Source organism: Mercenaria mercenaria, chromosome 2, assembly GCF_021730395.1.
Source record: "Mercenaria mercenaria strain notata chromosome 2, MADL_Memer_1, whole genome shotgun sequence".
Classification (NCBI taxonomy): domain Eukaryota; kingdom Metazoa; phylum Mollusca; class Bivalvia; order Venerida; family Veneridae; genus Mercenaria; species Mercenaria mercenaria.
The window spans coordinates 64,654,281-64,679,050 of NC_069362.1; the positions used below are offsets into that span (position 1 = coordinate 64,654,281).

General features: G+C 35.9%; 1 protein-coding gene across 1 annotated transcript in view; it reads left to right on the forward strand.

Annotated features, from left to right (window-relative positions):
• The first annotated feature begins 128 nt into the window (after nt 1-128).
• Nucleotides 129-24,770, forward strand: part of LOC123564090 (zinc finger protein DPF3-like) — a 52,775-nt gene continuing 28,133 nt past the window's right edge. The window contains exons 1-8 of the mRNA XM_053526193.1: nt 129-212; nt 3,359-3,525; nt 4,869-4,988; nt 9,560-9,607; nt 15,870-16,081; nt 19,131-19,221; nt 19,470-19,577; nt 22,621-22,656. Of these exons, the coding sequence (XP_053382168.1) occupies nt 172-212; nt 3,359-3,525; nt 4,869-4,988; nt 9,560-9,607; nt 15,870-16,081; nt 19,131-19,221; nt 19,470-19,577; nt 22,621-22,656 (823 nt within the window). The 5' untranslated portion in view covers nt 129-171. The remainder of the gene's footprint in view (nt 213-3,358; nt 3,526-4,868; nt 4,989-9,559; nt 9,608-15,869; nt 16,082-19,130; nt 19,222-19,469; nt 19,578-22,620; nt 22,657-24,770) is intronic.

A 24,770-nucleotide genomic window follows, 5' to 3' on the forward strand; every position in this document is an offset into this window, starting at 1 on the left:
TAAAGTCCGGCAAAAGGAAGATTAAGACATTTATTTGTCATCTGTAAACTGTAATAACTCACTCAAAACTTTGGGGATAGGGCCGAGAATTAAACTTAATAATAACTTACCCTTTAAATAAAGGGACTGAACTCCTTTGTACAAAGCGGTGTGACCAACAAAAGAAAAAAGATGACAGAAATAACACTCCGCTATGATGCTATACAAAAGAGGTTAACTGCTTAAAGTTAATATATCTCTGTCTTATGTTAAAGGTTTTAAAACGTAAAAACTGAATTTAACTGAAAATAAGAAAAAACAAAGTGTTCATTAGAAATTCATGTGAAAAATTAGAATCCTCGAAAACAGCTAGGGAAGGAAGTGCATGGCTAGGGGTCTGGTAACCGCACCACTAGACCCGGAGTCTAGAGGTCCGGTAATCAATGTATATTCATAGGGACATGGCAGCCATGCGGAAATTTTTTGGGGACACGGCAATCTTTATAAATTGGTTGTTCCTTATTGCCGTACCTAATCCAAATTATAGGACGTTTCGTAACAGCGTGGTACAGCGAACTTGCCCTTTCCGAACCAGTTTTTAATTCTTTATAGTTTTACTTCATCAAGTTTATATTTAAAATATAAATGTCATCTTAAATTAAGACTTAAATGCGGGACAGATATGTGAAGATAAAAGAGCGTGAAAAGAAATTCGAAACAAAGCATTCGTTTGTAACATATTTAGAACTGTAATTGATCAGACACGTACTGTACGTAATCCAGGTCATACTCGTCTATTCAGAATCACCACAAATGAACTGAAATGGTTTTCCTATTACTATCCACAACAACCATGACAACATAAAACTACCATCTTAATTCGAAAACTGAAATTATTCTATGTTAGGAATAGAAATAATCGCATTTAAGGCCAATTAAAAGACTAAAACGATAGGCATGACATCCTTCTCTGGCATTATAAAAAGAGTCATGTAGGCGGTCTTGTCCTTTGTGCTAATAAAATAATAACATTGTATAATAATACCTCTGCCTTTTTCTTTAGCATCTGGCCATGGGTAAAAATAATAACATAAAATGTGGCATATATGACTGGAAAGAGCGTAAAATTTCTTTCTATTTAATCTCCCTTTCGTTTTATTTCCTTTTAAGAAACTAGAACGTAAGCGCTTCTTGAATCTGACTTTTTGTTTATATTCGTCAGATTTCCACATGAGAAAAAATATAGCATTTGGACAATGTTCCAAATATGGATTATGTAAGAATAACTTGAACATTTAACAGCAGTGAGTTATTAGTTTAATGCATTAGATATAAAACTAAAACATAGCTAACGTTTTATCTTGACGTACGCGCGACGGCAGCTTAAAAGCTTGGAACTGAGTCAATTTACAGACTGGTTCGGAATAGGCGAGTTCAATGTAACTCTTGACTGTTGCTGTCTCTGTTACATCCAAACTTATTCTGTATATTTCTGTTAGGAAATCCCCAATTGTTTGAAATCCATTGGGAACATTTTCTGGTACATGTACAAAGTTTTTGTAATGATTACATTTTTGAAAATGAATTTGTATTGACATTAAAGCATAAACTTGCCTCACTGACATTTTATGAATGTATATTTTGCATTTTGTTTCTCCAATTTAGTGAAGTCCGCAGTCTGTTGTTTATTGAAACTGATGTCTGGGTAGATATCTCCTCGCACCTGTCACATCGTATTTTCAAAGATTTAAGTCTCTTATTTAAAATTTTGGATTAAATTCAACCCATATGAAGTTTCTACATGAATATTAATGTTTAATTTATTAAAGCAAGTGTAACAGGTCAGTTTTATCCTTAAAATATTTTCTCAAGCTATTCTTGCTCACGTATCATTTCATTGGTTACCGGTAATAATATTGTTTCGAGTATTTTCACTGGCTTATGTTAGGTCCAATTATTAATTGTTTATATTTGTCATGTGACTATGTGCGGGAAATTCCATTTATATACCCGTGCATAGCATTTTGTTTTTAGATAGGCTGTACGGCGCAATCGGTACGTCACTGAAGCCTAAGCGCTTCATCTATTTAATTGAGATAATTCTCACATATTTACTTGCTTATAGCAAAACTCTAAAACTAAAACATAAAGAAATTTCTCTTCTTCTCTTTAGATTAATAATTAAAATTCTACTTTCATTCTTTAAGTTTCTTTGTTTATTTAAATTAAATAAATTCTGAAATAACTGAATAAATTTAGATCTATATAGATAAATTCTATAAATAGAATAGTAGCACTGAGTTGTTTACTCTTGTCTTCATTGTAGTGTAGGAAATTCCCCAGAAATATATCGGCCATATCTGTATCTGTATCCAAGTCTTCACCTCCAATATAGGAGAACCGTCTACTGTGTAAACGTCTTAGAATCCCTCCACCAAAACAGATTGTTATGTACACCTTACAACAGTGGAACAGTATATACACTTTTGTGAGGAGCAGTTAAATTTTCTTTAATAATACACAGTTAAACAGTTAATGAAATAGTTTATTGCTATTCTAGATACACGATTTACCTTAGGACCACGATTGTCACTGTTTCTGCTTTTACCATATTTATTTTTCATTGCGGTAAAGTTCTTATTTCTTTGTATATGCAAGTTGAAGAGGAGTCTTCTGCAGTGAAATTCTACGCCACCCAATTTTTTAAACTTTTCCTAGGAATTTCCAGTTTGTCGGGCACATGTGTACAGTCTAGAAGAATTTCTATTTACTCTTGAATTGCTCAGTGAAGTCCAGTTATTCAAACCTAATGTTTGTATTTCAAAAAACATGTCGGATAGGACTGGTTCCCGAATATTATGCAGGGTTGGACAGTCAAGAAGAAATTGTTCAACAGTTTCACTGTATCACAACTGGCATACTGGATCTATTACATTTTGGTTAAAGGCTACTCTGTTGGTTTGTAGTATGTAGGTACCAGTAAGCAATTAAAGTTTCACTGGTATTCTGGTGTAATCTCCATAGATAAATCAGTTCTACCACATATGATCACCCATATTAGAAATTTTATATAAAGATCTATTCCCAGCTGAGGTTCGAGCCAGTCCAACTAGAGCCTGGTACACAAGTAAGTCTGACCAGTATATTATGACTTTTTTTATTTTTTTAAAGTCTTCGTTTTCCTAACAGTAAAATGCAGATACGGGTAAGGCTTAGAAGGATGACAACTATAAAATATCAGATCATAAAATAAATCCTCCCGATAAGCCAACTGAGTATGGCTACACCTTACCATACTCCAGTAATCGAGAATAGATTTCATTTGTTTCCTTAAAAAAAGATAATTTCAGATTGGAAGTTAAGATTCTTTCTGTTTCAGTATTGGAGGTTCTGATGCCTACTACAATGATGCAGTAGAACAGGCAGCAAGCTTTAACTTGAGGTTAAAGAATGATCGAAAAATGAGGCTTCCTTTCCTGGACTCACAGACTGGAGTTGCTCAAAGCCACACAGATCTATGGCATACTTACAGGCACAGACAGCCAGGTTATTCTACTTCTGCCTTTTGTACCCCAAAATTTTTTATGGGGGTGGCACCTAGAGTTGCCCTTGTCCATCTGTCCGTCTGAATTCATGTCATGCCTATTTCAGAAAGATATTTCACCCAGAGTCATCAAACTTCACAGGATTGTCATTTAGCATGTGAAGTTGTGCACCTAGTGTTTTTGGAATTTCACAAGGCAGTACCAGAGTTATGGCTCTTGACTTAGACAAAAATATACATAAAAAAGGGCCTAAAAGATTGCGTTGCATGTATCTCACACACTGACCTAGGATTATGAAACGGCTGGGGAATATTATTCAGCATGTGAAGTTGTGCATGTTGTGTTTTGCTTGAGATTTCACTCAACCAGACCAGAGTTATGGCACTTGACATAGTTAAAAATATGCTTGAAAGGGCTTAAAAGTTTGTGTTGCCTGCATCTCAAATAGTATTTGACTTGAATTGTAAAACATTATAGGATTGTTACATAGCATACATCTAGAGTTCTTTTGGGGGTTTCACTCAGTCAGACCAGAGTTACGGTCCTTGTAATATTCCCCTTATCGAGACTATATGCAGAACTCAAAATTCACCTATGCCAGCTCAAGGTCAAGGTCACAACTGAGACTCAAATGTTTGAGCCTTCAGTTTCCTGTCCCCTCCTTTACTGCTAAACCATTTGAAGGATTTTCTTGAAACTTTGGTCAAGTGTTCACCTTATTGAGATAGTTTGCAAAAGCCATGAGTCAACCATGCAGACACAAGGTCACAACTTAAGGTATTGATGTCATACTTGGACTATAAAATATACTTAACAATGTCAGTGCTTCCACCCAATACCATCAACCCTTTCACTATCCAGAACAGAGGCGGGGGATAAAGCTGTCTTTCAGACTGCCTTGTTAATATAAGGAAAACTAAAAATCTTCTTATCTGAAGATGCAATACCCGTAACTTAGATATTTGGTATGTAGAATCATCTAATGGTCCTTTGTCAGATTTGTTCAAATCATGCACTGTTGGTCAAAATTGGCCATGTCCATGGGGTGGGGTCTCTTGTGTTACCTGACTCATTTAAGTGAAACTTTAAAAATCTTGTCTAAAGATTACCAGTAAATCTATACCACATTTGCCATGTAGCATTGTGTAGAGATTCTCTTCCAAGTTTGTTGAAATTGAATCAGGTGGGAGATGCAGTGCCATCATGGCCTTCTTGTTTTGCTTATTAGGTCTTGTTAAGGTATAAGTCAATTTATAATTCATTAAATGAAGAGAAAAGAAAAAGAAAAAAAATACCGTAGTTGTATAAAGCAGTCAGTTATTCGCACAAATAGATTTTATTCAGGCAAGTTTCCTGGTCAGATCTACTCGTATCCTGAGAGACGGTGGAAGAAGAAGCGTCATTACTTCCTGTTCCCGGAAGAACGGACAGCTAAAAGCAGTGAAATAGAGACGGGTGAATCTGGTATGTAGTCTATATTAAATACTTCATGTTTAAAGATTTCTTATACCACCTACTGGGTATACATAAACAAGTTTAAAGTTAAATCAAGCAAAGTAAAGTGATTTATTTTATGTTTTTCGGTGGTATATCGAAGTATAACGGTGAATTATATCCTGATAAACTCACTGGCCACTCAGTGAAAATTATCAAATCTGATACCCGGATTAACGTCAAAAAGTTTACCGAGCATACTGAAAGCCGGAAACAATATGACGATGACGTCGTTAAAATGACGTCATCTTTGCGATGCTTCCTGGTAAAATTTCCCACAAATTTCGACATTTTATTGAAATAAAACAACAAAAGTAGAGTTTTAGACATAAAATAAACAGAAAAATTGTTGTTATTTTCACTTTTGGTGCCCACTCGGTGAAATTATAACGTGATATTACACCGAAACCAACAATTATCCTCTATTTCTTCTGCAGGGTTTTATAAACTAATAATGGAATTATATGCATCTGATTTTTGAAAAATATCTATGAGGTATTGTTGTCATTTGATCTTTGGCGATGGTGTTGGTTAAGATTTTTGTTGAAGTCCACTTCTTTATCAAAAACTGTGTGAGCTATAGCTTAGAACTTTGGACACTTGGTTATCATCATTAGATTGGTAAGTAGGCTAAGAACCATAACTTTCACTTGCATTTTATTAAAACTATGGACTTTTTTGTACTTCAGAAATTTGAATTTCTTGGTTAAAAGTTTTGTTTAGGTACACCTTACTTAAATACTATAAGAGCAATACCTTTGAAATTTTGTAGACTTGTTTATCATCAGTATGCGAAGAACAATATAAGAAGAACTCTTATATGCATTTTGTTAGAATAGTGGCGCTTTATGCACTTAGAAAATTGTAAATTCTTTGTTAAATTTCTTGTTTAGGTATTTTTTCCATGATAACTTTTCGAGCTATAGCTTTGAAACTTTGTACACTTGTTTATTATTACTAGATAAGTAGGTCAAGAACCATAACAGTTAATTTCCTCTCTCTCTGTCTTGCATTTTGTCAGGAACTTGGAAAATTGGTATTTCTTGGTTATATTTGATTTTTTTTTATGGTTTATTGTTCTTGAATACTATGGCTTTGAAACTTTATGTCATATTTGTCATCAATAGGTAAGTAAGAAGGTCAAGAACCATGACTCTTTTCTTGCATATTGCCTAAAAGTGAGCTACAGGTATAGGTAGGTGGTCCGGCATCTGTCATCTTGCATCCTGCATCAACATTTTTACTTAAAAATCTTATACTGTGAAACAGTGGAAACTTGGGCTTGATGTTCCTGGAAGGTCATCAACCAAAGTTGTTTAAAGATCGTGAATTCCATTTCATGCTGAATTGTGGCTGTCATGGTAACCAAAAGAAAAAAGCTTTAAAATTCATAGTACATGATAGTTTTTATACAAGAAAAACCTGAAAAACATTACTGTCTAAAACCTGTAGACCTGAAGCTTAGATATTTGGCTAATAGCATTACCTGGGGGTCCTCTTTACCAAGGTTATTCAAATTATGCTCCTGGGGTCAAAGTTGACCCAGCTGCAAGGTTCACTTCTTTTACATAGAGTTATGTAGGAAAAATTTTAAAATCGTCATGTCTAAAACCTTAAGGCATTTAGCATGGTGAATCATGTGCCCATTTGAGTCAGCTGAGCAATATAGGGCCATAATGGCTCTCTTTGTCTTGAATACTGTATGAGCTATAGCTTTGAAACTGTACACTTATTTTTGTTTAAATGTATCCATTAGTGTTAGGATTTATGTGAAGTTTTGTTGATTATGTTCTAGTTTCATTGTATTTGTGTGGCCTGTTTTAATTGTATGTTTTGTATATGTATAGAAGACAGAATATTCTATAGAAATAACAGAATAAGGTTTAAAAGCTAGGATTGGTCCTTGCTGTTGAACAAACTGTTTTCTGTTACAATATATAAGTTGTTAACTAAAGCCTCTGTATGATGTTTGATTGGACTATGTGTATTTGTGTGGTACAAGTATTAGCTGGACTTGTACACGGATCATATGTTGTAGTGTGGTACAAGTATTAGCTGGACTTGTACACAGACCATGTGTTGTAGTGTGGTACAAGTATTAGCTGGACTTGTACACGGACCATGTGTTGTAGTGTGGTACAAGTATTAGCTGGACTTGTACACGGACCATGTGTTGTAGTGTGGTACAAGTATTAGCTGGACTTGTACACGGACCATATCTTGTAGTGTGGTACAAGTATTAGCTGGACTTGTACACGGACCATGTGTTGTAGTGTGGTACAAGTATTAGCTAGACCTGTACACGGACCATGTGTTGTAGTGTGGTACAAGCATAAGCTAGACCTGTACACGGACCATGTGTTGTAGTGTGGTAATTATGTTTAGCTAGACTTGTACACGGACCATGTGTTGCAGTGTGGTAGTTATGTTTAGCTAGACTTGTACACGGACCATGTGTTGCAGTGTGGTAGTTATGTTTAGCTAGACTTGTACACGGACCCAGGGATCAGCCTAGGTCAAAATTTTAGGGAGAAGTGACTTCTCCCTCCACAGAATTTAGGGAGAAGTTGAGAAATTTAAGGAGAAGCATCGGCATAGCATTCAGTTTCTTGCCTATATATATCCACTTTCTGTGGGTCTAGCTGTAACTTATAAACAGTAATTATTTAAGGAAATTGATTCTTGCATTATCATTTTCATGAATTTCTAAATAAAGTATAAACTTAGCTATGAAAAAGTCGCCTTTAAATTTTTATCCGAAATTTACATGTCCGAAATTCGTAAATTTAACAGGTGCACGATCAAAACGGCATGAAAATTTTCATTAATGTTTCGATTCTCGTACTTTTATAATGCCGGATTTTTGCACCAACTTGTTCAGATTTATACATTTAATTTATTTATTTATTATTTTTTTCGAAAATAATACCAAACTCGTAGTTAATGGCGATCTTTTTACAATATTTTGTACGGCAGTTCTGACATCCGCGAAATCATTTTTTATCCACAGTACCCGGCCAATCCGTTCATTTACAGAAATTGACCGTAATTATGGTAATTGAAATAATTTTGAAGTAATCTTTAATAAAATGAAAGAATAATATACAATTGTTGCATAAAATCATGCTCTCGGTAAGTTTATCGGCTTTTTACACGCTGATTGAAAATTTTCAAAATGGCGCCGGCTTACAATATTATTGATTGACACTGTTAGATATTAACGCTACGATTGGCTGAAGTTTGACAGGCGAGTAGGCGGGGTTGACTATGGATTTATCGATAATTTAATCTAGAATATGCATCAAGTTTTGCAACTTTAAGTAAACAGATAATAACTCCCTGAAAAACTCGGCGATTTGGATTTCGCCCGGAGGCGATAATTAGGCGAAGTGGCCGACTTTAAAGCGACGATATCGCTCAAATCGCCTTGTAGGCTGATCCCTGGGACCATGTGTTGCAGTGTGGTAGTTATGTTTAGCTAGACTTGTACACAGACCATGTGTTGCAGTGTGGTAGTTATGTTTAGCTAGACTTGTACACGGACCATGTGTTGCAGTGTGGTAGTTATGTTTAGCTAGACTTGTACACGGACCATGTGTTGCAGTGTGGTAGTTATGTTTAGCTAGACTTGTACACGGACCATGTGTTGCAGTGTGGTAGTTATGTTTAGCTAGACTTGTACACGGACCATGTGTTGCAGTGTGGTAGTTATGTTTAGCTAGACTTGTACACGGACCATGTGTTGCAGTGTGGTAGTTATGTTTAGCTAGACTTGTACACGGACCATGTGTTGCAGTGTGGTAGTTATGTTTGCTAGACTTGTACACGGACCATGTGTTGCAGTGTGGTAGTTATGTTTGCTAGACTTGTACACGGACCATGTGTTGCAGTGTGGTAGTTATGTTTAGCTAGACTTGTACACGGACCATGTGTTGCAGTGTGGTAGTTATGTTTGCTAGACTTGTACACGGACCATGTGTTGCAGTGTGGTAGTTATGTTTAACTAGACTTGTACACGGACCATGTGTTGCAGTGTGGTAGTTATGTTTAGCTAGACTTGTACACGGACCATGTGTTGTAGTGTGGTAGTTATGTTAGCTAGACTTGTACACGGACCATGTGTAGTAGTCTGGTAGTTATGTTAGCTAGACTTGTACACGGACCATGTGTTGTAGTGTGGTAGTTATGTTAGCTAGACTTGTACACGGACCATGTGTTGTAGTGAGGTAGTTATGTTAGCTAGACTTGTACATGGACCATGTGTAGTAGTGTTATGCAAGTGTTAGCTAAACTAGTATATGTACCATGTGTAAGAGTATGGTATTTTTGTTAGCTAGACTTATACACAGACCATGTGTAGTAGTATGGTACCTGTATTAACTAGACTTGTACACAGACTATGTGTATTTGTGTAGTTCCGGTTTTAGCTAGACTTGTACATGGACCCTGAATAGTTGCATTGTATATGTGTTAGCTAGACTTGTGCACAGACCATGTGTAGTTGCGCTGTATATGTGTTAGCTAGACTTGTACATTTACAGAAACTTGTACTCCACGACGCAAACAGCGGCCCGAGTTGGTACAGCCAGGTAGTATATGCTTCCATGTGGCCTACAATATTGTCTCATAATTCTTGCTGGTCTTACAGCTTACACTGATCCACAGTGTATAACAGTACTAAATGCATGTCTACAACATGGAGGTTGCTTGAATATTTGCATGTTTCTAAATTCAGTATAAATATACAGTCACACCTGTGCCAAAACCTTACCTGGGAAGCTCTTAGAATTGTAGCAATATATCATTTTTTGTCTTAGAAAATTGGGTTTAACTTTATATGCAACTAGATATTTAGATGTAGCTAAGAAACACCATCATGAATTTGATTTAAATTTCACAAAAGGCTTTCCAGTTATGAAAACATTGTAAAATAACTCTTAATGTAACAGTTGTCAGACTATGATGGAAGTTATTGCCCTTGTTCAAATGAGACATTGTTGAATAGTCAAGCATGCTGTCTTTATGGACAGGTGTTGTATCAGGTATTACTGGGGTGTTGTAGAACAGGTTTGACTGTATATATAAGGAGGGCATATCATTAGGGTTCCACAGCTATATGCTTGAAGCAATGACGCAGTGTTGTTGCTGTATCAGACTGGAAATTACACATTATTTACACAAACCTACTATTCCCTAGTGCCAGCAAAATATAATTTCATTTATATAGCACAGAGAAAAATTCAATATCTGCTGTTGCAGTAATTTTTATAAAACCCCACTGTCAGAATGAATAACTAACTTGGCAATGTTCACAATAAAATACAGTACAAAATTTGTTTGAAGTTGCTCGGTACATAGACAGACAACTTTGTTGTGTTTGCAGTGCTTTCAAAGATAAGTGAGAATGGTTATAAACAAAATTGGTCAACTAATCAAAACTGACCAATGATCCTCTGTAAATCTGATGATGGTTTTCTTACGTAACTTTAACCTTTACCCTGCTATGTTTCAAAAGTGGACTTGTCCATGATTCAGTTTAGGCAGTACCACTTACTTTTCGCGACCAGTGCAGACCATCATCGCAAAGGCAAAATCACTTGTCATCAACAGGCTAAAGGTTAAAAGTATGGTAGCTGTTGTAGCAGGTTAACATACTGCATATTGTGTAACAATGATTACAGTAGCTGTTGAGAGAAGTAACTAAAGAAAATAAATTTTTGATGTAACTTTAAAGAAAATACATACATACATTTACATCATGAGCTGTTACGATCGTTCTGTGTCTGTCGTCAAAAACCAGGTTACTTGACCAGAGCATTGAATCTCTAGAATTACTATGATCATCTTCATAAAATTTTGTCAGAATGTTTGTCTAAATGTTACCTTGGTCAAGATTGAAAGGTCAGTCTAAAACTGGATAATGTAGGTAAAGGCTTCTTGAGTTTGCCCCAGGGCTAGTTTTATCTATTTAGCTAAATTATAGAAATTTTGAAAATCTGCTAGATCTACTCCGAAATCGATGGCCCAATCTTGAAATTATTTTTCAGAAATGTTGCTTAGCTGAACACTACTAACATTGTTTGGTCCAGCTTTGAAACTTGCAGCGATATTTTTTTGCCGTTTTGGGAAATGGTCTGGGCAAATCAGGAAAAATCACAATGTTTAACACCTAGACAACAACCAAATTTTGTATCTATGGTAATTTGTTTCTTTGAGAGATGAGGTGTCATCAGTTTTGGTTGCAAAATACTCTTGCTGATCTTTAGAATTTAAACATTTTTTCCTGGGTGTTTAGAAATTGAACATTGGCTTGCTTACCACATATTAACAGCAATTGACTATTTCTCTGGACAGGAAAGCCTGATATTGCAACTTTGATTTTACATTTATCACAGCAATCATACTTTGACCATAAAAATAACTCCATAACAGTTACTATGGAAACAATACACAAATAATACACTCTATAACCTTTTTATGGGCACAGTAAAAAATCATCATGAATTAATCAGAACATGCTTTGCTTAAACATTTTTAGCTCATTTTGAAAAAAAAATGATGAGTTATTGTCATCACTTGATTGGCGTTGGTGTTGGCATTGCCTGGTTTAGTTTAATGTTTAGGTCAACTTCCCTCCTAAACTATCAAAACTATTGCTTTAAAACTTGCAACACTTGTTTACCATCTATAGCTGACTCTGTACAGCAAGAAACATAACTCCATCCTGCTTTTTGCGAGAATTATGGCCCCTTTTGGACATAGAAAATATCAGATTTCTTGGTTAAGTTTTATGTTTAGGTCAATTTTTCTCCTAAACTATCAAAGCTATTGATTTGAAACTCGCAACACTTGTTCACCATCAGAAGCTGACTCTGTACAACAAGAAACATAACTCCATCCTGCTTTTTGCAAGAATTATGGCCCGTTTTGGACTTAAAAATCAGATTTCTTGGTTAAGTTTTGTGTTTAAGTCAGCTTTTCTCTTAAACTATCAAAGCTATTGCTTTAAAACTTGCAACACTTGTTCACCATCAAAAGCTGACTCTGTTTGGCAAGAAACATAACTTCATCCTGATTTTTGCAAGAATTATGGCAACTTTTGGACTTAGAAAATATCAGATTTCTTGGTTAAGTTTCATGTTTAGGTCAACTTTTATCCTTAACGGTCAAAGCTATTGCTTTAAAACTTGGAGCAGTTATTCAACATTAAAAGCTGACCTTGTACAACAAGTACCATAACTCTACATTGCTTTTTGCAAGAATTATGACCCTTTTTGGACTTAGAAAATCATGGTAGGACAATATACAGAGGCAAGAAAATCAGATGAGTGTCTGCACCCTTAAGACGGTGCTCTTATTTTCGCATTTGACACATAGACGGGCAGCAATCCAGATTAGTCAGAGAGATTTTAATCTCTTAATTTAATCTGTTCTAAGAATAATAATGAACATTAACACTTCTGCATCTACTTAAGGCCTAAAAAAAAATTCTTTGTTTCCGGTAACATGCTCAAAAAAATTAAGGTAGGTGGGTCGGAAAAACTTTTTTTTTTTGGATTTTTTTTTATTAAGGGAGACTTTTCGGAAATTATTTTTGTGTCAAAAAATGAATACAAATAGGGGGGTTATGCCTCTAGAGTATCAGTTAGTTGATTTATAACATCACTGACCATGTTTAAAGCATAAAAAGTGCAGTTTTGAAAAAAAATGTTCTCCAAGGCCATAAAAACATTTAGGGTCGGGCCAAAAATTTAGGGTAGGTCGGGATACCGGAAACAAACAATTTTTTTTTACACCTAATCAAAAATATGCGTCTTAAATTAGGTGTAAATCAAAATTGCATAATAAGTATTATTGTCTCATGAGTGTAAACCTTTCTAGGAATTGATCCACGCATATATAAAACTTTGTGACGTTATGAATTACATTACACATTGACATCTTAAAGTAGTGTTGTCTGTTCGATAAAAGTGGAAATTGGTAGAATTTAAGGAAATAACTAGTTGAAACTATAGATCTGTTAAGAAAAAAGTCATTTTACGTTAAAACTGGACACTGTAATCGAATTGAATTTGGAAATGAACTGAAATCAACATGAGTGAGGCCAATTTTTATTATCGGGTCCTTGACATAACAAAACAAAAAATCCATCAAGTGTTATTGAGCAGTTTTCATTGTAGTTGCATGATAATTTACCATAAAAACATTTTAACATGTCAGCATTTTTGAACATGTTAATACGTGAAATGAATGTTATATAAATCTGGTGTAGTGATAAATAATGTCCCTGCAACATTCAGTTACAAGACATGTTTTTTGAATGCAGTTAAGCATATTTCTGTTTTCTTATTTTGATTATTTTATGTTCTATTGATTTTTGTTGTTTCCCAGGCATTGTTTTGCAATTTAATAACAATTCATTTTGGGCTACCGTAATTTAAGAGCTTAAACCTCTTAAAAATTACCAGTTTTGTAACTTAAAGCTTAAAACTTTTGCTTGCATGCATCGAGGGACTCAAAGTCACTGTCACATTTTCTAAATCAATGTAGGAAGGAGGTTTAAGGCTTTAGCATAATGAAGGTGAATTAGAGCACTGATCTGCATATAAATATTTATAACCTTTCTAATGCTTGCTGTTAAGCCTCAGGCTTTACAATATGCGGCTCAGATTCAGCTTTTTAGCTCACCTGAGCACGAAGTGCTTAAAGGTGAGCTTTAGTGATCGCCCTGTGTCCGTCGTCGTCCGTCCGTCGTCAACAATTTGACTGTTAACACTCTAGAGGTCACAATTTTGGCCAAAACTTAATGAAACTTGGTCATAATGTTACCCTCAATAAAATCTTGGACGAGTTCGATATTGGGTCATCTGGGTCAAAAACTAGGTCTCCAGGTCAAATCAAAGGAAAAGATTGTTAACACTCTAGAGGTCACAATTTTGGCCCAATCTTAATGAAACTTGGTCCGAATGTTACCCTCAATAAAATCTTGGACGAGTTCGATATTGGATCATCTGGGGTCAAAAACTAGGTCACCAGGCCAAATCGAAGGAAAAGCTTGTTAACACTCTAGAGATCACATTTTTGGCCCAATCTTAATGAAACTTGGTCAGAATGTTACCTTCAATAAAATCTTGGACGAGTTCGATATTGGGTCATCTGGGGTCAAAAACCAGGTCACCAGGTCAAATCAAAGGAAAAGCTTGTTAACACTCTAGAGGTCACAATTTGGGCCCAATTTTAATGAAATTTGGTCAGAATGTTACCCTCAATAAGTCTTGGACGAGTTCGATATTGGGTCATCAAGGGTCAAAAACTAGGACACCAGGTCAAATCAAAGGAAAAGCTTGTTAACACTGTAGAGGCCAGATTTATTACTGTATCTTCATGAAACTTGGTCAGAATGCTAATCTTGATGATCTCAAGGTCCAGTTTGAATCTGGGTCATGTAGGATCAAAAACTAGGCCACCAGGTCAAATTAAAGGAAAAGCTAGTTTACACTGTTACGAGGCCACATTTATGACCATATCTTAATAAAACTTGGTCAGAATGTTAACCTTGATGATCTATAAGTCAAGTTCAAATCTGGGTCAGGTGGGGTCAAAAACTAGGTCACTAGGTCAAATCGAAGGAAAAGCTTGTTAACACTCTAGAGGCCACATTTATGACTGTATCTTCACGAAACTGAGTCAGAATGTTAATCTTGGTGATCTTTAGGTCATGATCGAATCTGGGTCATGTCTGATCAAAAACTAGGTCACTGGGTCAAATTGAAGGAAAAGCTATTTAACACTTTAGAGGCCACATTTATGACCATATCTAAATGAAACTTGGTCAGAATGTTAATCTTGATGATCTTTAGGTCAATAGGTCAGGTGAGCGAAACAGGGCCTTCATGGCCCTCTTGTTATTATTGTACCTCTAGGAATTTGCTCATTGTCTACTTGAAAAAATATGATAGGTTCTACAGTGTACAACTTACATAAATGTGTCTTTTCATTTACACAGTAAGACTGTTAAATGTATTGTTCTGAAGGAACAACTGCCATCTCATTTAAATGTAGGATTTCAGGACTGTGTCACCTGATATTGAAGGATTTTACAGTTAGCCAGATAATGTTGCTGTCCACAAGACATGTCAGCTGTTTACTTGAATATGTCCGTATAGTCTTGTGGCATGTATGAAGAATGCGTGACTTATACAATATTGCAGTATGTACAGTGCATGCTCTTAAGTGTTTCAAGGTACACTTTTAGTTGAAGAACATGAAACTCAACTCAGCATTTAGTGTTACCAAGGCAACTTGAAGACAGTTCATGTTCTTAACATATCTCATATGACTCACTATGTAAAAGTTTATTACCAAGTTAGGTATCAGGAAACATGTATGTGGTATCTGTTACATTGTATATTCAACGGATACTTGTCAAATTAAGCAAGCAGTCACTTGCTAACGAGAGTATTTAAGCTGTTTGACACAGTTACTCTGTTCATGTATGAATTTATGTTAAATATGCATGCCCAGTACTATTTTGTTGTTACTCCAGTCAGTTTTCAGAACATTGCATGCAAAATTTGTGTAAGATATCTTCTTGTGTGGCTTTGTAAATCATTTTACATGTAGGCTTGTCAAATTTTTTCCCAAACAAGAGGAACAGTTTTATCATGTTTTTTTTTCTGAACCCAATAAATTTTCGTTATATAGATTGTTCAAATATTCCTCAGTGGCTTATAGATGTCATAAATTTTCTTTTTGAAATCAAACTTTCACAAATTGCCTGGTCCCAAGTCATTGGGAAAGTTAAACCGTGTATTTAATGTTGTGTAGATATACTGTTGCGTGTACTTGCAGATATGCATCAGATAAGCACTGTGGAGAACCCTGCTGCGAGGGCGGAGGGTGAGGAGTTTGGGGACCTGAAAAGTGAGACGAGTAAAGACAAGTGGTACGATGACTATGATGAGTATATGGAACCGCCAGATGCTGGGGAAATGTGTGACGACCAGTCTGATATCAGTGACTTTGAACAAGAGTACATCAAGAAAAGGAAACGCAAGGGCAAGGTTAGCAATATTTATTTCTTAGCATTTAAAAATTGACTTTAATATGCCAGGAATAGGACTTCAGATTTGGTATGGATATTTACTTGTTTTCCAGCTACTAGTCTATCAGACTGGTTCAGATGAAGAATGAAGCTCATGGAATAGACTGTATCTGTTGTTTTGCTAACAAATTTTTCAAATAAAGATTTTTGAGTCGGCTAAAGGCTGAAAGCCTTTTGACGAGTCCTTGCTGTTCAGCGATTCTCTAAATGGACCGAATAACACGTGAAGGGATGTAGTTCCATTAGATTTCTCAAACTTCAAACGGTTCACTGCATGAATGAAGTTAAGTTGTGTCAATTCCCTTTGCTATGACCAATATACAATGTAATCTGTCATATTTATGACTTGTAATTGTGCAATACTCGAATGTAACTCATTAAGCATAAATGTGCAGCGAAAGACAAAAAATAGTTCCACAGGGCTCCAGATAAGATGCGTATTAGCGTAAATTACGTATAGAAATAATGCAAATACGCATGTCTAATAATTTCTAAGCGTATAAAAACGTATATAAAATTACAGAAACGCACACAATGCTTTTTTAAAAACAAAATCTGAATCGTCCGGATGCGTTAGGTAACGTAGCCGATCAGCCTTAATTCTCCCATATTGAACGTAAACACGCATCGTATGATTTCTATAAACTTTGCGTGGGTTGAATTTTGCAGTCAGTAAACGGATAAATTATCGGAAGAAGAAGCTCTTACTGGTTTGTTTAGTTACTATTGATATTAAAAATGATTTTAATTCTTATTTTTCGAGAAATAAACAAATCGGCGAAACATTAAATTGTATTTTCTTGTAGTTTTTGAAATCGAAAGTAGATCGTCTATGTTTGGCTGCTTTCACGAAACGAAACAACTTTTTTATGAAAAGATTTAAATAAGAGGTAATTTAACCGTAAACTTCAATGTCAGATACTGCCAATTGCTGCTAAATGTCTTCGTATCATCACAATTTGTAAAATATATTGTTCAAACTGGAGAAGTGTAATCGTATCCGGATATAATATTTTGGGTAAATATCGAGCTGTGTTATGAAATTTTAAGAAAAAGACTAAAAACAAACTGAAACTGGTAGACTATACTGTCAGTACATCAATCATTAGCCGACTCAGGCCCTTAAGGCCTTTGATTTATCCTATAGTATAATTGCATACAGTCTTGCTTTAAATTATAATTGACACTTTATTCTTTATTAGCTTGACTATTCGAAGAATAGGGGAGCTGTCCTACTTGCCCCGGCATCGGCGTTAGCGTGAGCGTCACACAAATGTTAAAGTTTGCGTACCACCCCAAATATTTTCAAAGTCCATTGAGATATTGCTTTCATATTTTGCATACTTGTTTACCATCATGACCCCAGTCTGTAAAAAGGAGGAGGCAACTCTATCAAGGATTTTGACTGAATTATGGCCCCTTTTCGACTTAGAATAAATGTTAAAGTTTGCATATCATCCCAAATATTTTCAAAGTCCATTGAGATATTGCTTTCATATTTTGCATACTTGTTTACCATCATGACCCCAGTCTGTAAAAAGGAAGAGGCAACTCTATCAAGCATTTTGACTGAATTATGGCCCCTTTTCGACTTAGAATATGCTTATTGTAATGTTATAGTTTTACTCATAGCTTATATTATACTAACAGGCAATGAGAATAGTCGAGCGCGCCGTCCACTGACAGCTTTTGTTTTCCTGTCCGGTCCATATTTTGAACTTGAAGGGATTTTAATATTTCTTTGCACAAATGTATCCCATAATAAGACAACATGTCATGCATAATACCCAGACCCCAAGCTGGAAGGTCAAGGTCACACACAGTGGTCAAAGTAGTGTTTTTTACCTATCTGTCATTGTTGAAGCAATTTTAATACCACTTTGCACATATGTAAATAGGTGTTTTATTCTTGTCCGGCTCATAACTTTGTTATCCATCAAGGGCTTTTAATATTGCTTGACACAAATGTTCCCATAATGAGATGATATGCCATGTGCAACACCCAGATCCCTAACTCAAAGGTCAAGGTCAAATTTTAATAGGTTTTCTTTCCCCGTTATGTTCATAGCTCTGCCATCCATCAAGGGATTTTAACATTTTTTTAAGCCCGTCTCTGAAAGAGCGGGGCGTATTATGGGAACTGTGGCAGTGGATGGCGGCGTACAAACATATCCGCTTCCTAAGTCGAACAGTTTTCATTGGATCTTCACCAAACTTGCTGAAAATGTTTGTGGGCACAATATTCTCAGACAAGTTTGATAACCAGCCAATTCGCCCGAGGCACTTTTGGATTATGGCCCTTGAATTACTTGAAAAACAGCAAATTTAGCTTTGTCCGCTCTCGAAGTCAAACAGTTTTCATTCGATCCTCACCAAACTTGCTGACAGTGTTTGTGGGCATAATTTCTCGGCCAAGTTTGATAACCAGTCAAATTGCCCCAGACACTCTAGAGTTATGGCCCTTGAATTACTCGAAAAACAGCGAATTTAGCCTTGTCCGCTCTCTAAGTCGAATACTTTTCATCCATCTTCACCAAACTTGCTGACAATGTTTGTGGGCATAATATCTCGGCCAAGTTCGATAACCAGCCAAATCGCCCCAGGCACTCTTGGATTATGACCCTTGAATTACTTGAAAAACTGCGAATTTAGCCTTGTCCGCACTCTTAAGTCGAACAGTTTTAATCTGATCTTCACCAAACTTGCTGACAATGTTTGTGGGCATAATATCTTGACCAAGTACGATAACCACCCAAATCGCCCCAGGCACTCCTGGATTATGCGCCTTGAATTAGGTCAAGTTCGATGACAGGCTTATTTTGTGACAGTCTGGCGCTCTTGATGGCACATATAGGTTATAAAAAATTTGACCAACTACTGACATTTACCCAAATATTACATATTAGTTACTACTTCCATTCAAATGAAACTGTATGTAACATTATTTTCAAAAGTAGTTTCTTGTTTGAAATGTATAACTAATTAATTCATACTGTTGCTTTATTAAGGGTGGTGGACGAGGTCGTAAGAAGAGAACAGCTGACAGGGAAGATAAGGAAAAGATTGATGAAGAGAAAGAAAAGCCATATGCCTGCGAAGGTAACATTCTTGTTTGTGTAAATTTAGTAAATACTACACTGTCACTGTATCTGGAGGCAAAATTGAAGTTTCTTGAGATAACAGCTCTAATCATAGATACCATCCCTTTAATGGAGTGACTTGTAAATATATACATGTATGCACCTTTTTCAAAAGTGTTCAGTTGTTCAATTTAGCTTGACTTCACAAGATTCTGCTTGTGTCTGATTTTGAGTAGTTAGGTATTTAGTGTGATATTTTGTTTTCAGTGTGTAATGCCCGTTACAAGACACGTCCAGGACTATCATACCACTACAATCATTTCCACAATGGTATGATGGAACCAGAAGAACCGGAACCGTCACCCAAGTCTGTTGGTAAGTACCAAAGTGTTGCCATGGTTACCACTTTGATAGACAGTGATCTTGGCATTTCAAGTACATGTATGATATCCCCTAGAGTAGATCTCCTCTAGTGTACCATATATACAAAGAAACATAATCATGTAATACCTTGTGTGATTTTAACTGTATTTCTATGCGCTTGTATTTTATTACTTATTGTCACATTTTGTTAGTTGTGTTTAAACTGTTTGATTTTAATGATTTATCAGCTGTCAGAACACAAGTTCACACAGAAACTTTATTTGCAAAAAGAACCCAAACGGTATTCCCAATTATAGAGGTGTTATAACAGAGTCAAGAATTGCTGATTATTTATTCTGAAGTATGTTATTATTATTTGTATACAATACAATAAAAGTGATACAGGGTTGCTAACATGAAGACAGGCAGAATATAAATTTGACCACATGCACAATATCACTTGTACATTCTGGAAAACAACTTGAGCGTATGTCTGTCAGTCTCCACAGATGGTAGAGGTCCCCAGTTTTTAGCTAGACTATTCACTATTCAAAGAATAGTAGAGCTATTGGACTCACCCATGCGTCGGCATCCCGATTTGGTTAAGGTTTTGTATGTAAGCTGATATCTCAGTAACCACTTGTGGGAATGGATTGAAACTTCACACACTTATTCACTGTGATAAACTGACCTACATTGCAAAGGTTCCAAAACTCTATTTTGCTTTTTTACAAAATTATGCCCCTTTTTCGACTTGGAAATTCTTGGTTAAGGTTTTGTATGTCAGCTGGTATCTCAGTACCCACTAATGGGAATGGATTGAAACTTCACACACTTGTTCACTGTCATGATCTGACATGCACTGTGTAGGTCCCATAACTCTACTTTGCATTTTTTTCAAAATGATGCCCCTTTTTCGACTTAGCAGTTTTTGGTTAAGTTTTTTGTATGTAAGCTGGTATTTCAGTATCCACCTATGGGAAAGGATTGAAACTTCACGCACTTGTTCTCTTTATGAGCTGATAAGCACTGTGAAGGTTCCATAACCCTTTTTCCCATTTTTAGCTCACCTGAGCAATGCTCAGGTGAGTTTTTCTGATCACTCCATGTCCGGTGTCTGTCTGTCTGTCGTCTGTCCATCATCATTTAGCTTGTGTGTGCGATAGAGGCTGTATTTTTCAACTGATCTTCATGAAATTTGGTCAGAATGATTACCTTGATGAAATCTAGGCCGAGTTCGAAAATGGGTCATCTGGGATCAAAAACTAGGTCACTAGGTCAAATCAAAGAAAAACCTTGTGTATGCGATAGAGGCTGTATTTTTCAACTGATCTTCATGAAATTTGGTCAGAATGATTGCCTTGATGAAATCTAGGCCGAGTTTGAAAATGGGATCTCTGGGGTCAAAAACTAGGTCACGAGGTCAAATCAAAGAAAAACCTTGTGTATGCGATAGAGGCTGTATTTTTCAATTAATCTTCATGAATTTCGGTCAGAATGATTACCTTGATAAAATCTAGGCCGAGTTCAAAAATGGGTCATCTGGGGTCAAAAACTAGGTCACTAGGTCAAATCAAAGAAAAACCTTGTGTATGCGATAGAGGCTGTATTTTTCAATTAATCTTCATGAATTTTGGTCAGAATGATTACCTTGATGAAATCTAGGTCAAGTTTGAATATGGGTCATCTGGGTGTCAAAAAGTAGGTCATTAGGTCAAATCAAAGAAAAACTTCGTGTAGGCGATAGAGGCTATAATTTTCAATTGATCTTCATGAAATTAGTCAGAATGATTGCCTTGATGATAAATCAGGTCAAATTTGAATATGGGTAATCTGGGGTCAAAAATTAGGTCACGAGTCAAATCAAAGAAAAACTTGTGTATGCGATAGAGGCTATATTTTTCAACTGATTCTTCATGAAATTTGGTCAAATGATTACCTGATGAAATTTAGGCCAAGTTTCGAAAATGGGTCATCTGTAATCAAAAAGTAGGTCACTAGGTGTAATCAAAGAAAACCTCGTGTATGTGATAGAGGCTGTTTTTTCATCTGACCTTCATGAAATTTTGTCAGAATTGTAGCCTTGATAAGTCTAGATCAAGTTCGAATATGGGTCATCTAGGGTCAAAAACTAGTGTCACTAGGTCAAATGAAAGGAAATACTTGTTTTTGCTCCAATTTTAATGATAATTGGTCAGAATATTTTTTTTATGAAATCACTAGGTCAAACATGTTTACATCGTTATGGTGATTTGGTTGTGAGCGCCTAGGGCCATCTTGGCCCTCTTGTTACAAAATTATGCCCCTTTTTCGACTTTCGTATTAATTCAATTGACAAGGCTGTTGAATAGTCGAGCATTGCTGTCCTCTGACAGCTCTTGTTTTACATCTGCTTCTCGTTCTTTTCAGTTTCCTTACAAAAACATTCCTTTACTTGATCTGACATGCAATGCATAGGTTTTTTTTTTTCATAACTTATTTTCCATAAACTATGTCCCCTTTTTCACCTTAACAACTTTTGGTTTACTTTTATACTTAAGTTTATATTTGTTTTAGCATCGTAAAAGAAGAAAGGTTTTGGACATACATTAAAACAAAATTCTTCTCTTCTTTTTGCTTCTTAATATGTTGTTGTATTCTTTCATTTACTGACTTTGTAAAAAAAAGCTTATTGGATAGCAAAACTGTGTTTTCCTCTGACAGCTCTTATTTATATTTCACTGCCAAATGTTGTATTACATATCAGGGATATTTGTTTGTTTAAGATTTTGATAACTTAATAATTTTCCTCAAGTGAACACCAGGCAACATTTTTAAGAGAAGCCAGGGGTTAAAAAAATTAAGGTCTGGTGTTCAAGAGAGAAACATAATTTTTATCTTGTACATGTATACAATCAAATTGTCTTCTTATTTTGTGTCTTAATGATTTTAATCAAATTTTATCCATTTTGTAGTTCTGTACCAGTGTAAAATATATTTGATATATTTCATATTGAAATTACCACTTAAAATCATATGGTAAACATTGATAATGACACTGTATTTTTCCTGTCAGTTAAGACTCCTCCCAAACTGGAGAAGGAGGAGAGAGGTGAGTGCCTAGCTTCATTAACACCATACCTGAGATATGCTTATGTCAACACTTGCTGTAGAATCTTGCTAATCCCGCCTTTCCAACCAACCTTCCAAAGCCAACAACAATCACTTTCTGCTGAGCAAAATGCATTTTCTATTATCCTTAATTTATTATAGACATGTCTGATTTTTAGCTCACCAGTGCACAAAGTGCTCAAAGTGAGCTATTGGGACCGGTCATTGTCTGGCGTCTGGCGTCCATCAACATTTGCCTTGTTAACACTCTAAAGGCCACATTTATGATCCTATATTCATGAAACTTGGTCAGAATGTTTGTCTTGATGATCTTTAAGCCAAGATCGAAACTGGGTCATGTAGGGTCAAAAACTAGGTCAGCCAGTCAAATCAGAGGAAAAGCTTGTTAACAGTCTAGAGGCCACATTTATGAACCTATCTTTATGAAATTTGATCAGAATGTTAATCTTGATGATCTTGAGGCCAAGTTTGAAACTGGGTCATGTAGGGTCAAAAACTAGGTCAGCCAGTCAAATCAGAGGAAAAGCTTGTTAACAGTCTAGAGGCCACATTTATGAACCTATCTTCATGAAACTTGGTCAGAATGTTTATCTTGATGATCTTGGGGTCAAAAACTAGGTCATAGGCCAGATTAAAGGAAAATCTTGTTAACACTCTAGAGACCACATTTTAAGTTTGAAACTCATGTGAATTGGTCAGAATGTTTGTCTTGATGACCTCTAGGTCAAGTTTGAATTTGGGTCATGTAGGGTCAGAAACTAGGTAACTGGGTCAGATCAAAGGAAAAGCTTGTTAACACTCTAGAGGCCACATTTATAACCCTATCTTCATAAAACTTGGTCAAAATGTTTACCTGATGATCAAAGTTCGAATCTGGGTCATGTAGGATAAAAACTAGGTCACTAGGCCAGATCAAAGGAAAATCTTGTTAACACGCTAGAGACCACATTTTAGGTTTGAAACTCGTGGGCATTGGTCAGAATGTTTGTTTTGATGAAATCTAGATCAAGTTCGAATATGGGTCATCTTGGGTCAGAAACTAGGTCACCTGGTAAAATTAAAGATAAACCTTGTGCATGCAATAGGGGCTACATTTTTCTTCTGATGTGCATGAAACTTGGTCAGAATGTTTGTCTCTATAAAATCTCGTACAAATTTTTATCTGAGTCACTTGGGGTCAAAAACTAGGTCACCAGGTCAAATCAAATGAAAAGCTTGTTTACACTCTAGGGGCCCAATTTTTTATTCAATCTTCATAAAACTTGGTCAGAACAATTGGTATCATTAAATCTTATATGATTTTGAATCTGGGTCATGTAGGGTCAAAAACTAGGTCACTTGGTAAAATCAAAGAAAAAACTTGTTTACACTCTAGAGGCCACTTTTTTGTTCCAATCTTCACGAAACTTTGTCAGAATAATTGTTTCATGAAATCATGGATGGGTTCAAATCTTGGTCATGTGGGGTCAAAAACTTGGTCACTAGGCCAAATCGAACAAAAATTTTGTTTACACTCTAGAGGCCACATTTTTGATCCAATCTTTATGAAACTAAGTCAGAATGTTTATCTCCTTGAAAACTCTGATGAGTTTGAAACTGGGTCATGTGGTATCAAAAACTGGGTCACTAGGTCAACAGCATGTTTACACTGTTGCGGTGTATTACTCTGGTGAGCCACCTAGGGCCATCTTGGCTCTCTTGTTATATGTCTCATTTTTGAAGTGGATGTATTACTTTGTGGCGATGTCTGTGCAACAAGTTTCCTTTACTTTTTTGCATAAGTTGACTTTTAATGTGTATGTGCTCAGTGAGAATCTACAGATGGGAAAGAAATGAGAACTGAATGCAAGGGCCATAACTTCGCTAAAAATCATTTGATGATTTGTGTTTAGTTTTTAGCTCGACTATTCGAAGAATAGTCTAGCTATTCTACTCACCCTGGCGTCGGCGTCGGCGTCGGCGTCGGCGTCGGCGTCACACCTTGGTTAAGTTTTTGCATGCAAGTACATACAGCTATTTATTAAAGGCATATAGCTTTGAAACTTATTTATTCTTTTTCTAGGTCAATTACCAACCTCACTGGGTCAAGTTCCA